General features: G+C 43.3%; 1 protein-coding gene across 1 annotated transcript in view; it reads left to right on the top strand.

Moving 5' to 3' along the window:
- The first annotated feature begins 703 nt into the window (after positions 1–703).
- The window catches only part of LOC144752120 (nicotinamide N-methyltransferase-like), a 41747-nt gene continuing 28521 nt past the window's right edge, over positions 704–13929 (top strand). The window contains exon 1 of the mRNA XM_078640064.1: positions 704–851. Coding sequence (XP_078496190.1) covers positions 704–851 — 148 coding nt within the window. The remainder of the gene's footprint in view (positions 852–13929) is intronic.

The following is a 13929-nucleotide window of genomic DNA, read 5'->3' as shown; positions in this document are numbered from 1 at the left end:
ACCAATCAAACACTCAAACCCAGTCAACAGATCTGGGTTTAATCCATCACCGTTCTTTAGCCCACTCTGCCACCCCAGTTCAGACATGGCCATATGCAAATCAGTCTGACCCTGTGCCTCCTGGGAACAGTCCAGACCGAACTGCCAAGCCATGCCTTCCCTGGACCGGAAACAAGCTTCCTAGGACCGGTTTCTGTCATTACAGCCGTCTTCAGCCAGGCCTGCTTGAGTCCAGTGGAAAAGTGAGCAAGGGACTCACGTCTGAGTATACCCTGCCAATTTACCACCCCCTTTTGTACCGCTTTGTTCGCCATAAATTGGCAGGGTATGCTCTGGGAGTTATAATATTTGTTTATCTTATGAGTTGTAATATGTCCTACTTCAATTAAATTTTTACTGAAAATCAAAACCGGATTGTAAAATGCTTTTCACAACTACAGTGGCAATGTGAAATATGCCTACCTCATTCCCTTTGTGGTATGGTTAACAACATTATGCTTGACAAACATGATGCACTGTTTACCAACTTCTCTCTCATGATGTCTGACTACAAATAAACAAAACATTTGGCATGAGTTTTGGAGCACATGCATATTGAAACTGAGTTGAATCTATTTATCAAAAATCTAAAAGTTAGATTACATAGTATAAAAGTAGAAACATGCATTGAAATAGTGAACCTTGACAGTTTTTCTCATACATAATGGCATCCTTTTCTGAACTGCAGGAGCTCCATAATTGCTACCTGGAGCCTCGGTCACTGATGAGCAAATATGTTGGGCGGGAATCAGCTTTTATCGAAGACTCCATTAGACGGGTATTCCCTCTACTGAACAAGACCTTCTCCTCGGGTATGTGGCACTTACTTTCCAGAAGATCCTCAGATTTGTTTCATTGTCTCTGTTAGCATTGGGAATGTGTAGTGTAGAACATTACCAACTGCAGCAAGGTGTGGAAAAACATTGCTATTGTGAGAACATATTTTTATACAATGAACCTTTAAAAAAAAATGGTAAAACTCTATTACTCTGAAAAATATAATTTTTATTCTCTATTTACCTGTCCCTTGATCATAAAAATGTGCAAACGTTGAGATCTGAGTATTGTGATTGGAATGAGAATCAGGAAGAGGAAATTGGCAGCTCAAGTGTGATCAATATTTCTTCTTTTGTCTTCAGTGGAGATATTTCAAGAATGTATCTGCACCAATAAACTATGCACTGCAGCCTTTATGGGAAGGTGTCCACTGTCATACCATATGTCACAGAAACAATCAAATCAGATGCACTATATACAACTAGTCAATGATAGTAACTGGATAATTTAAATAAACTGATACAGGAGCCAACAAGGTTGTTTTTACCAGTACAATCAGAGGCCACCCTACCTGCCACCCCTCACCCCCTCCGTGTATCTGTGATATTGGTGCTGAAATCAACCAATGCTTAGCTTCACCATCTCCAAGAAATACATCAGTGGAAATCCAGTAATGTGCATGTTACGTCAATTATGACTTAATCAATTTAAGAGAAAAATCCCAGAGGGATGTCCATCATTCACATATAAATGTTATCTTATATAATCTCATCCGGTAAGCAGGAGGTAATACTAAAAAACAGCGTAGCTTCCATGATGTTCTCTGCTATTTACATGAACTTTAGCTAAGTATTAGAAATTGTATAGTAATTGTTAAGCTGCCTTGAAAATGTCAGAAAATCTTCATTATTTACAGTTGCCAACTTCAGTCGTGCAGTCGGTGAACTTGTGTCTTGTATTTGAGGTGTTATCCAAGAGGGAAAGTATGAGTTACACATCAGTATCCTAGGAGAGTATATTAATGTTGTGTGTGTGGATGATGTTGGACAGAGGGATCATGTATATATTGATAACAACGACTTGATCTGTTAAAGAGAAAAATTCCTCAGAGATTTTTAACAATCATACATGAAGGTCCCATAGTCTCTAATCTGTCAACAATGGGGAAATATTATACAACAAGTATATCTTCCATGAATTTCTCTGCTACTTAATGGCCTCTAATGAAATAGCATAAAACATTGACTATTTTGCTGGCGGCCTTGAAAATAACAGAGAAACTTCACTGCTTACACAGCTGCTGGCTAAATAGTAAGTATCCTGCATGGTTTGGCCAGTAGTCATGCAACTAGCAAAAACACTTCACTATTCAGCCGACCCCTGGCTGAATAATACAGATGATGTACTATTTGCCCAGCAGCACACTGCCCTTTTACTGTCTCAGTGGAGCACTCAACATTCTCAGAACTCTAAGAATATTTCTCAGTGACATGACAATAGTTTACAACAATTCACATGTTCAACCTGGTATTGTGGTAGCAGCTATTCACCCAGCCCCAGTAGCCTTGAAAATAGCAGGGAAACATAACTGTCATTTGGTGGCTACATTACATAGATTCTTCACTGCTAATCAGCTGGAGGCTGTGCAAATAGTAAAAAAAAGTCAATATTTCCCCTGTCACTGGCTAAACAGTAGAGATTCTTCACTGTTTGGCTGGCGGTCATTTACAGAGCAGAAGAACATAATTATTCACCCAAGCGCTGGCTAAATAGTAAAAATTTCACACATAACTGCCCTGCATATAGCATAACAGATTTACTATGTATCCAGCTGACTAGCAAATTTGTAACGTTAAAAAAGTTCAGAAGTTTGGATTTGAAAAAGAAAAAATAAATGGTCCCACATGCTGGGAGTTTTCTTCCAGGGTGACAGGGACATAATTATTTTCATGGATCTTAGAATTTAGGTTTTACTCAAAATAGGGTAGAAGGTAGGAAGCCCTTCCTTTGACGGCCCTTGCTTTATCTGGCCACCATTGGAAGTATTCTGTTGAGAAGTCAGAGGCAGAGGGATTGGACTATTATTAATTGAACTGAATGTCACTAGAACATGAATGAATGTCCCATTAAATCAGAGAAAAACATATAGGCATTAAAGATACAAAGATTTGTGTTCATTCACTTTATTACAAATAGTGTAATAAATAACAGCTTCTTTGGTTAGCCTTTATTCCATTCTCCCTCACTTAAGTTCTGTCTCTCCACCGTCTCTGCTACCGGGGCTCACTGCTGTATCTCCAGCTCCTTGACTCGCGGCCGGGCTTGGCTCCACCCCTCAAAACACAACGAACGACCGGCCGGGCTTGGCTCCGCCAGTCCCACGAAAGCCTACAATCCCCAGGATCCCTTGGGGCAAAACGCCGACGCCACCACTGAGCACGCCAGGAGGCGCATAAAGCAGCGCCACGGGCCGAGTTCCCTGAAGTTCACTGTCCCTGCTACCGGGGCTCACTGCTGTATCTCCAGCTCCTTGACTCGCGGCCGGGCTTGGCTCCGCCCCTCAAAACACAACGAACGACCGGCCGGGCTTGGCTCTGCCGGTCCCCTGAAAGCCTACAATCCCCAGGATCCCTTGGGGCAAAGCGCCGACGCCACCACTGAGCGCACCAGGAGGCGCATAAAGCAGCACCAGGGGCCGAGTTCCCTGAAGTTCACCGTCTCTGCTACCGGGGCTCACTGCTGTATCTCCAGCTCCTTGACTCGCGGCCGGGCTTGGCTCCGCCCCTCAAAACACAATGAACGACTGGCCGGGCTTGACTCCGCCGGTCCCACGAAAGCCTACAATCCCCAGGATCCCTTGGGGCAAAACGCCGACGCCACCACTGAGCGCGCCAGGAGGCGCATAAAGCAGCTCCAGGTCCCTCGTCCTGCGAGGACGCGCGCGGGATGCGCCGGACGAAGCCCGGACAAAGGGCCGACAGTCTGTGACAGTCCGTGACTGACCGTAACTGGGCTGGGCCAGGATCCCTGCTTGTTGCTGTCGCTGCCTATCATTGTTACCCCTCAAGTAAGAAGTATCTTTGCCAATATATCTCTGAGGTCCTTGTTTATCTATCTAATTGGTAACGCTCCTCGCTCGGCTTTCGGGGTGATACTTCTAGTCTCCAATATGTCCAAGCAAAGGTCTTCATCTGTACCTAATACTATAGACAATTACCTGGTTCAGGTTGTAAGCAAAATAAATAGCACAAGATGGATATCATTGGGTTTAAGCTCACCACCTGCAATCTCTATGCAGAGTTCTCTGCTAGATCCTACTGTGTTCGAAGTTCCGATACAGGTACATAGTAGTGATATTTCCATCACCGAGATAAGCCCTAATGTTAACCTTGATTTAAATATATCCTCTGCTGTTAATTTAGATAATGAACCAGGTGACCAGTCAAGCATGATTGAAGATGTTCTCCCTTCCCCTGTGTCTGTGCCTGCAACTAGAGCTATCAGAGCATGCAGAAAGGGTCAGAGCAAACGAGGCAGTTTACGCTCTAATAGGAAAAGAACAGCGACTTCAACGAAAACTACAGCCATAATAGAGGCAAATGGGGAACAAGGTGAGAAGGAGATATTAGGTGATGAATTGATTAAAAAGCTAGTGAGTATGATTGACTCCAAGATGTAATCTATAATCAAACCTTTGGTAGCTAAAATTGACCTATTAACAGCTGAAGTAAATAGATTAGGTGGCCTGATAAACAAGACAGTTGAGGAGGTGGGTAATATACCAACTTTAGTGACAAATAGAGTTGTATCATCTACAAGTATTCCTAGGGGCGGGACAGGGGGTCGTGAAGATGTGATACCAGATCCGCCTCCTATTCAGCAGCCAGTAGACAAAGGTGCCCGGGTAATAGTCAATAAAGATCTACCACCAAATTCCTTAGGGATGAGTGTAGACAAAGGCCCGGTTCAACTTATTGTAGAGGCTTCTCCTCTTGTTATGGTCTTGGCCAATGTACCTCCCCTAAAACCAGGTCAAGTAGAATCTACTTCTTCTTTGATTAGTAAAGCATACCACTGGTTATGTAATAATATGATGATATCTCCGAGGGGAAAACAACAGCTAGCCGGAGAAATTACCATGGCAAGAAGGGTGGACTGGATAGGGAACAGCGTGAAAAAACTAAAAGGAGACTGTGTAGTTCTGCATTTCTTAAGCCCAGAAGTACTCCCCGAGCTTTTAAAATACATATTTCACCCCCAACGTAGAAGTGCCGAGATTGTTCCGCTAACCTTGGATTTTTTTAATAGGAGAGGTAGTACAGTGAATCCAAGCATTCTAAAGACAAAATGGAACGCGGTAACAAATAACTAGGGTAGGGTTTTACAACCTAGCGAATTGGGAATCAGCACTGAAAACAGATTTGCAGCACTGTCAGACCTGAATGATTGTGATTGACTTGAGAGGGCAGGCAGTGTTGTGTTCAATGATCTGGCTAAGCTAAATATAGCCTATACTTTTATTGTCGAGGATTTTGGTTTTACAAATGTTACTTGCATGTCCCAAGGAAGATCAACAGGTGTCACAATTCCTCTAGATGATAGCAAGAAGTATGAATCCACCAAGCTATCGTTCTACTCCATTGCAAAGCCTGAGTTTGAAGTGTGTGCTGTTGCTTCTACAATGGGTACTAACTTTGAGAACACCTCTGTGAGGGTAGATGTTACTGATGATATCTGTCACGACGGCATGTTAGCTGGAACTGTACAGGAACTAATTGAGGATAATACTGTGAATCCTTCATTGACGGACCCAGATGGTATCGTGGACAATGTGGGGAAATTCTTTTCATGGAACATTGCAGGCTTGGGCTCTAAAATGGATTCTGGAGAGTGGCTTCGATTTGTTAATTCTTTTGATCTATGTATATTTCAGGAGACCTGGTCATGTGAACCATCTTTTGCACAGGGATACTTGAACTATTCTGTGCCCGCGTTAAAAGGCCCAAAGGGTAGACCAATGGGTGGTCTAACCATTTGGGTTCGGCAGTCCCTAAAACTAGATGTTAAAGTAAAAGAAACTAGCCATAAAGATATTCAACTAATCACAATGAATTCAGATATCCTGGGATCATTAGACATCTACAATGTATATGTGAGGAGAACTAGGGGTGGGAGGTCAGAGGTTTTAGTGGCCTTGGGCTCCCTCCTTGAAACCTACTCCCAAGACAATCATATTGTCATTGCAGGTGACTTTAATCGAACATTTGAACACTTAGCCACAGATGATGATTTCCTTGGGGAGGAAGAGGATTGGCATTGGGGAGTCCCAAAACTAGAGTTGAAACCAGTTGCGCGCTGGACCGAGGATGTGATTAGTATGAATGCCTTATGTTTTGAGAAAGGTCTAAAAGCATTACATGGCAGGACGCCAAGTGATAAAAATGGGTCTATGACATTTGACAATGGGCGGCACAAGAGCAGAATAGATTACGTACTTTGTAGCCTGGAACTATGGCCGGTGTTACGTGACATGGAGATTGTGTGGAGGAGTGAGAGTGACCACAATCCTCTGTGTATAAAGCATAATTGGTGGTCATTTTCCAACAGGACCAGTGGCTTTACTGCCCTTGTCCTGCCCCTAATTGTCCCCACAAATGATATGCGTAGGTTGAGATGGATAAATGTTGCAACTAATCAACAGGCCAGGGACAACATTATAATTGAAGCTGATAAAGCAATATCTGCCATAGAACATATTAATCCTTCCAGCTCTGAGCTGAGTAGCCTGGCTGTAATCCACGATACCCTTTTTTCTGTAATTAAAAGCCACTTTTTGAAGCCTGTGAAGGGCAAGGGTATGAGAGTTCCCAAGAACGCAAAATGGTATAATGCCCATTGTAGGGATGCATGAAACGCCCTAGGTACTGCTCTAAAAAGTAGGGATACCATGGCCATTCAATTCGCTAGAAAAGAATATAAAGCCAGTATAGCGAAAGCAAAGAAAGCCTGGAATGAGCATCGCTGGTCCGAACTAAAAAGAGCTAGTGATAAGAAAGATTCTAGACTGTTCTGGAGCATTGTTAAATGGGGTGGCGAGGGGAAACCCGAACCCCCAAATAACAATGTTCCGGAAGAAGAGTGGGAAATTTTTTTTAGAACTCAGTATGCTGAGATAAAACAGGTTACATCTACAGCGGACATAAATTATACCCACTTTAAAGATAATTTTTTCAGTCTAAAAGAAATTCTGGTGGCTTTGAGTACCGTGAACAGAGGGCGTGCGCCAGGCATGGATGGTGTTCCTGCCAACGTCTTTATTATTGATAAAGAACGATGGTGTAAGTACATATGCCTCCTCATTAACAATATCGCTAAGGGTGCAGAGGTACCGATATCCTGGCAGGGAGCAATAATTATACCAGTGTTTAAGAAAGGTAACCGATCCCAGCCCGGCAATTACAGGCCGATTAGCCTTATTGATACCATACAAAAGATAATAGGGCGTGTGATTGTGAACAGGCTTCTTCACTGGGCTGAGGATAATGATGCTCTGTCACCGTTTCAAGCAGGATTCCGTAAGTCCACAAGTACTGTGGATCAGGTTTTCCGCTTTAACTTACTGCAATGGAAGACCGTGGTGCTGGGCGGGGGTAGCCTATATGCGGCTTTTGTCGACTTGCGGGTTGCCTTCGATCTAGTACCGCGGTCGAAGTTGTGGTCTGTTCTTAAGAACCTGGGTGTACCTGATGATTTATTGTCTTTGATAATGCGGCTCCACAAAGCAACATTTGCTAGAATCCAGTGGGGGGGACAGGGCTTGGTGACAGCGGACTTCCCGGTAGAGCGGGGCGTCCGGCAAGGCTGCTCAATGGCCCCCACTCTTTTTACACTGTTTATTAATGGTGTTGTATCCCGCATGGTATCGGCGGAGTTGGATGCTCCTTCATTAGCTGGCACAAAAATACCAATTTTAATGTTCGCGGATGATACGCTCATCCTATCAAAACCCCAAGTGGCCTACAGCGTGCATTGGCTATTTTTGATCTTTTTTTGTGGTGAGCATGGTCTGGAGGTCAATGTGACCAAAACAAAACTTATGATTTTTAATCCCCATCCCAGTTTTAAATCTAAAATCATTATGAATGGTCGGCCTTTAGAAGTGGTGAACATTTTTACTTATCTGGGGATTCATATCTCAAATAAGAACGGATGGAATAAACATATAGATATAGCTACATTGATACACAGGCAACTATCAGGTGCTTTTAGTTCTGAGCATAGAAAGTCCCTGACAAAACCTATAAAGCCTGCTTTGCAGGTATATGAGGAAAAGGCTCTTGGCTCTGCACTATATGGTGCTGAGTTATGGGGTTTTGAGAAGGTGGCTGCTCTCCAAATATCGGAAAATAAGTTCCTCCTGCTTTAACTGGTGTCCCGAAAAGTACTCCCTTATTGCCCCTCAGGTATGACTTGGATAGAAAAGCGGTTACAGATCTGGTCAGACTTCGACTGATTTTGTATTGGAGAAGGCTCTGGACTACGCCTGAGCTTTCCCATTATGCTGAGGGGTTTTTAGATATTATTAAAACGGATATGTACCATAAAAACAGGTGGCTTAAATCCTTGAAAGCAATCTTGAATTAACTTGGAATGGGTTCGCTTTGGTCAGACCCAGCTGGAACAGCATTCCCTACTAAAATTGCTTTAAAAAAAAATTCTTGGGAAAAGGTAGCCTCCCCGGGTTGGAGTAGCACTAACTTAGGATCTATGACTGAAGGATTCTTAGAGGCTAAGTTGTACCCTTCCCTGGAACCCTATTGGGATAGTATAACTAGGCCTGGAGACAGAAAACTACTATTTCAATTGAGAGCAGGTGCATTACCCCTCAGATCTTTGACAGCTAAATGGGAAGGTGACTTGAATGATAGCTGCCCTGATTGTGGTTCCTCTAATGAAACTATGGGCCATTTCGTATTCTCTTGTACAGCCTACTTGGATCAAAGACGTGTATGGCTAAAACCGATGTGCAAGAATTTAGGGACTACCAGTAGCACAGTTGCCTTGCATATTATATGCTGTAGTAGCGAGATATGGATATTAATAGCAACTGCCAAATACCTTGGATGGGCATGTTCGATCAGACAGAGACTGCTAGTCACTTGACTATTCCCTGTCTGGGTAAACTGTATGGTCGAATAGACAGAGACTGCTAGTCATTTGACTATTCTCTGTCTAGGCAATCTGCCTGTATAATCTACACATGTTTTCCTTTTAAGAACCTTGTTTGTCCTAGGTGTTCTTTTAACTCTTTTTAACTATCTTTATAATGCATAATTACTGATATATGACATTTCTAAATTTCGAACTGTATATTGATTCATAAATTGTAAATAATATACTTTATCTTTTTAACGTAACTGATTGATTATTTAATTGTATTTTTATATGTAGACTGTTCTTGCTTTTATGAGTGAAATCTCGAATAAAGCATATTTTGACTTGACTTGACTTGTCTCTCCACCCTTTATCCAGAGGGATGCAGTCAATAAACTCACACTGTTTAAACAAATTGGAGTTCATACACCTCCCTTCTCATCATTTGAATAACTGTCCTTCATTTAGGATGGGTATGAACAATAAAATAGTTAGGACATTTTTAAACACTGTCCTAGACCACAGGGGTGTGTTCTGTGGGTTGATTATGTGTATGTTCATGGGTCTGTCTTCCATAGACCTTAAGGAAGCCCCACACCTCTTACCAGTAAGTTCCTTTCCATAAGGGGCCATGCTTTATTCATAACATACAAGGAGCCTTCGGAGATAAAGTGCAAATGCTACACCTTATATTATAATAAAACATTACATGAGTAATATTGGCCCCCAAATAACTGATAGATTAGGTCATTCATCAAAATGGTCCTGACATCTTCAATGCATTAACGTCTGCCCAGGAGAGAACATTCCACAATATCTCATATTTGATGAGATTTGTTATAAGCCTCGCCACTCTTTCAAACACTTCCAGGTGACTCACTATTTGTGGGAGGGAGGATCCAGGAGAGGATAAGATGAGGAAAACATTACCAGCAAGGAGGAAGAGATTGTGGACATCTGAGCTCAATAGGACCAATTAAAGGAATGGCTAGCCCAGTAAATGTTTTGTATGGTATGGTAATTTTAAGGGAGAGGGGATCTCTGAGTTGGTTGCCTCTAGCTCGCTTGATAGGTTTCCTGAAGACCCCATTTCGGCCTATTCTAGTGTAGGCAAATATAGCCTGATGTCACTGTAGGTATGAACCTACAGCCCAAGCTCAGCCCACAGAACACCTTATATTGAAAACGTCCGTCCACACTGATGAAAGCAATCTCCACATCCAGCAAGATTGGGGCAACCAGTATTGATTTCCAGTTGATCTTCTCAACAAGGTTGAGTGTGCGCCTAACACTTTTGTGTGTCTGGCAACAGTCTGTAAAACCTAACCATTTGGCTGGATAATAACTGGTAGAAGAGCCTCCAAGTAGTTCTCAAGAATCTTCATAAATAACTGTGTTTCTGTGTTTAAGAGGATAATGGGCTATCGCTTTGGCACAGCCTACGCTTCTCTCCTGGCTTAGGTATGAGGGAGATAATTGCTGCTCTCACAGTGGATAATTGTCACAATAGGTAATGGAAAGTTCAGTCAACCCCAAAACAATGAGGTTAATGAATATTTTGTAAAACTCTCTCCTGTAAGCTTACACCTTAAAATATTGTATATGAGCGGAGTAAGGCACGAGGGAAGATCATAAGTAGTTTAAGTGGTCTTGGTCAGAAAGGCAATCTCCCCAGTACAAGGAAGATAAGTTATTCAGGAAAGTATTGAGCATGTCTACATCTGAGATAAGAGGCTTAACTGCAGGACATAACATTTTGGTGGGATAGGCCTTTTGGTTGTTTGTCTCAAATGCCAAGCTAAAAATGTGGCAATATTATTGTGATGATCATATCATGTGCTTAGGTTTAAGGTTATTAAACTCACCTGTGGAGCTCTAGCTCCTTACACCTGTACTGAAAATGTAAGTTTTTTTTCCAACTCTTTCCTTTCCTTGTTGTGAGCTTCTTCATCCCAGTTATGGCCGTTGTGAGCTCTACATTTGCTCAAATTTCTTTCTTAAAGGCATATTAATTAGTCCTCAGCACCACCTCCCCCAGGATCATTAGCAGAGAAAGATTAATTGATCTTGAAGGTGAGTCCCGCCTTTGAATGGGATCTCTTAAATGTCTTAAATGTTTATGAAACCATGTGACCCCCAAGGACACTCATCTGGTCAAGAGCCAAAAGGGCACACACTGCTAACCTGTAAGTCCAGCAATTATCCCAGCAGTTCCTGGGGTATCCATTTCAAAATGTATCACTGTGCTGCAATCTTTACTAACAGCTGAGGATACAGAGAAGCATGTGAATCTCACATCCACACTTTTCTAGACTCCGGATGAAGTCTCATCTGGAGCCATTGGTGGATCCCTTCAGAGCTTTCCGAGCTCAGCTGATTGCCAGGAAGGCCCAGTCACAATCCAGATGCAGACCGCCTCTGTGCCGAATTCCTTCAAAGTAGCACTTCTGTCCACCCTTGCCACAACTTTGGGGTCTGGGACACTGAGAAGCAAAGCTCAGGTAAAGGGCATTGGTGCATGCTCCACTCTCTGATTCTGAATGCTACATGATGGTTATGATGGTGATTAAAGCCTTCTGTCAAATGATATTTTCATTGAGGTATAATGAACAAGGGATGGGCCTAGAATGCTGTACAGGAGTTGTGTGTCTGCTGATGTTGGTGCCCTGTGGCCCCAGTTTTATATTTTTAACCTATTGCTGCCCTTTTGAAACTCAAAATATATCCATAGACCTGGGGCACATAGAGGCATGGGCACCAATGAAAAACAACTTGTCTAACCTGTCAATTGCTTCAAAAACCAAAAGTCCCCATACTTTCCCAGCTGACCTTTAAAGACCCTTAGTTGGTCAGTAGCAACTCCTTTGTAGGCTATTAAAGACTCCGGCCCACTCTCAAACACACTTCTAGCCTTCTTCATAGACACCCTGTCCTCCCTCTGCCTGGTTCTTAGGCAAAGCACTAGCCAATATTTAAACAACCAATGTCATCTCTCATCTATCTCATGTATCCTTGCTGTGCCCTCAGAAACCTCCTTTAAGACCACAACAGACCCTTAACTTATCTTCAGTCACCCAGGCTTGCCCTTTTTGTCCCACAGCCACACCTTAGAGACCCTTATTCTTCCTTAAAACACAACAAACAGTCCCTCAAAAGACCCTTGTTTAACCTTGCCCCTAAGAAACCCTCAAACTGTGTCTAATATCTAAACGAAATTTGTCATATACTTATTGTGGGAGACCAATACCCTCTTTCACTCTGTGCTGATAACGCAAATGCTTCAGATAATGAAGGTAAAACAGGGACCTTGGGTACAGCTCTTGTGCACTCACTGGGCATACCGCTACGTGTTACTACTGTACAATGTGACCAGCCTGGGAGTGTGATGAATGCAGAGATCACTGACATAATATCAATGCATAAAATATCAAAACAGAAAAATATTGAAGATTAAATATCGAAAACAAAAATATTGAATTCCTATGCTTAACTAGTAAAGCACAAAAATCAAGAATGAAAATATTGTTGTTAAAATATTGATTTGTATCTATATCAAAAAAATATTGTTACCTTTAAATTCAAATTTAATATGTCAAATATATCAAAAAACACAGTTATTGTCAATAATGTCAACATAAAAGCTAGAAAATCAGTAGTAAATATATAAACAAATGCTTTTAACATAAAAAGTTACCTAAAATAAAACAAATACCTTTTAAATTAAACAAAAATATATTTCATTCTTTTTTCACCCCCCACAAATATATAAACAAAAATTGCAACCCTACAAAAATATAAGCATAAACTGTAAACATTTAAAGTGCAACCTAGATATTTCTAAATATATAACGATACATGTATAAATACAATAAATGGGGAAACTTTTTCACCTGATAGAGGCACTTCGGACCAGGCGCTGTTTTCTAGGCGCACTCACCGTGCTTCAAGGCACACAGTCCAACTCCTCGCCGCACCCGCTCCGCGGGTGCCGCTTCGCACAGGAGTGCGTGGAGCTTTGTTCACCGGGGAAGAGGAGCAGCAAGGCGGCGGCTAGGGCGAGAGGCTCGGCGGGGCTGCGAGCGTGCGGGGACTCCAGCAACCAGGAGTCCCTGCGAGACCAGGGAGACCAGCATCCGGTCCGCTCTCCCCGCTGGCCGGCCCCCCGCCTACCTGAGGCTTGATAAGGTGCCCCTCCACCCCACTTCCTTGGGAAACTTTTTCACCTGATAGAGGCACTTCGGACCAGGCGCTGTTTTCTAGGCGCACTCACCGTGCTTCAAGGCACACAGTCCAACTCCTCGCCGCACCCGCTCCGCGGGTGCCGCTTCGCACAGGAGTGCGTGGAGCTTTGTTCACCGGGGAAGAGGAGCAGCAAGGCGGCGGCTAGGGCGAGAGGCTCGGCGGGGCTGCGAGCGTGCGGGGACTCCAGCAACCAGGAGTCCCTGCGAGACCAGCGAGACCAGCATCCGGTCCGCTCTCCCCGCTGGCCCGCCCACCGCCCATCACGCCCCCTATATTGCAGCCTCTAATTCCCGCAGCGCGGGACGCAGCTCGGGGCAAAGACCGGGCTAAGAGCGGGCCGTTTGAGGCCGTTCGAGGACAGAGAGGACTGGACTGGGCCACCCCCTTTCGCCCTTCATTTGCTGTCTAGGATTATTGGCTTACTACACTTACTAATTTTCTTTGCCTTTCTTTATTTAAGTGGCTAGGAGGTGTGACCAGCTCTTAAAGTATGTGTTCCCGGTTAACCCGGAGTAGGGCCGTTAAGGGTGACCCAACAATTAATGGCCCCATGGATGATTTTATTACTCGCACTAACCTGGCCATAGATAATGAAATTTCCAAATTACAGACTCGAGTTTCCTTGGAGTTGGCAGCTGCTAGAAGGCTGTCCCTGGATATCGCAAACTCGAAAAAATATTCCTTGGGCAACATAGCATCTGCCGTTACCCCTAAGCG

This window comes from Lissotriton helveticus, chromosome 4_2, assembly GCF_964261635.1.
Source record: "Lissotriton helveticus chromosome 4_2, aLisHel1.1, whole genome shotgun sequence".
NCBI lineage: Eukaryota > Metazoa > Chordata > Amphibia > Caudata > Salamandridae > Lissotriton > Lissotriton helveticus.
Note: the sequence above shows the minus strand (reverse complement) of the source record. Positions and strands in the feature narration are given on the sequence as shown.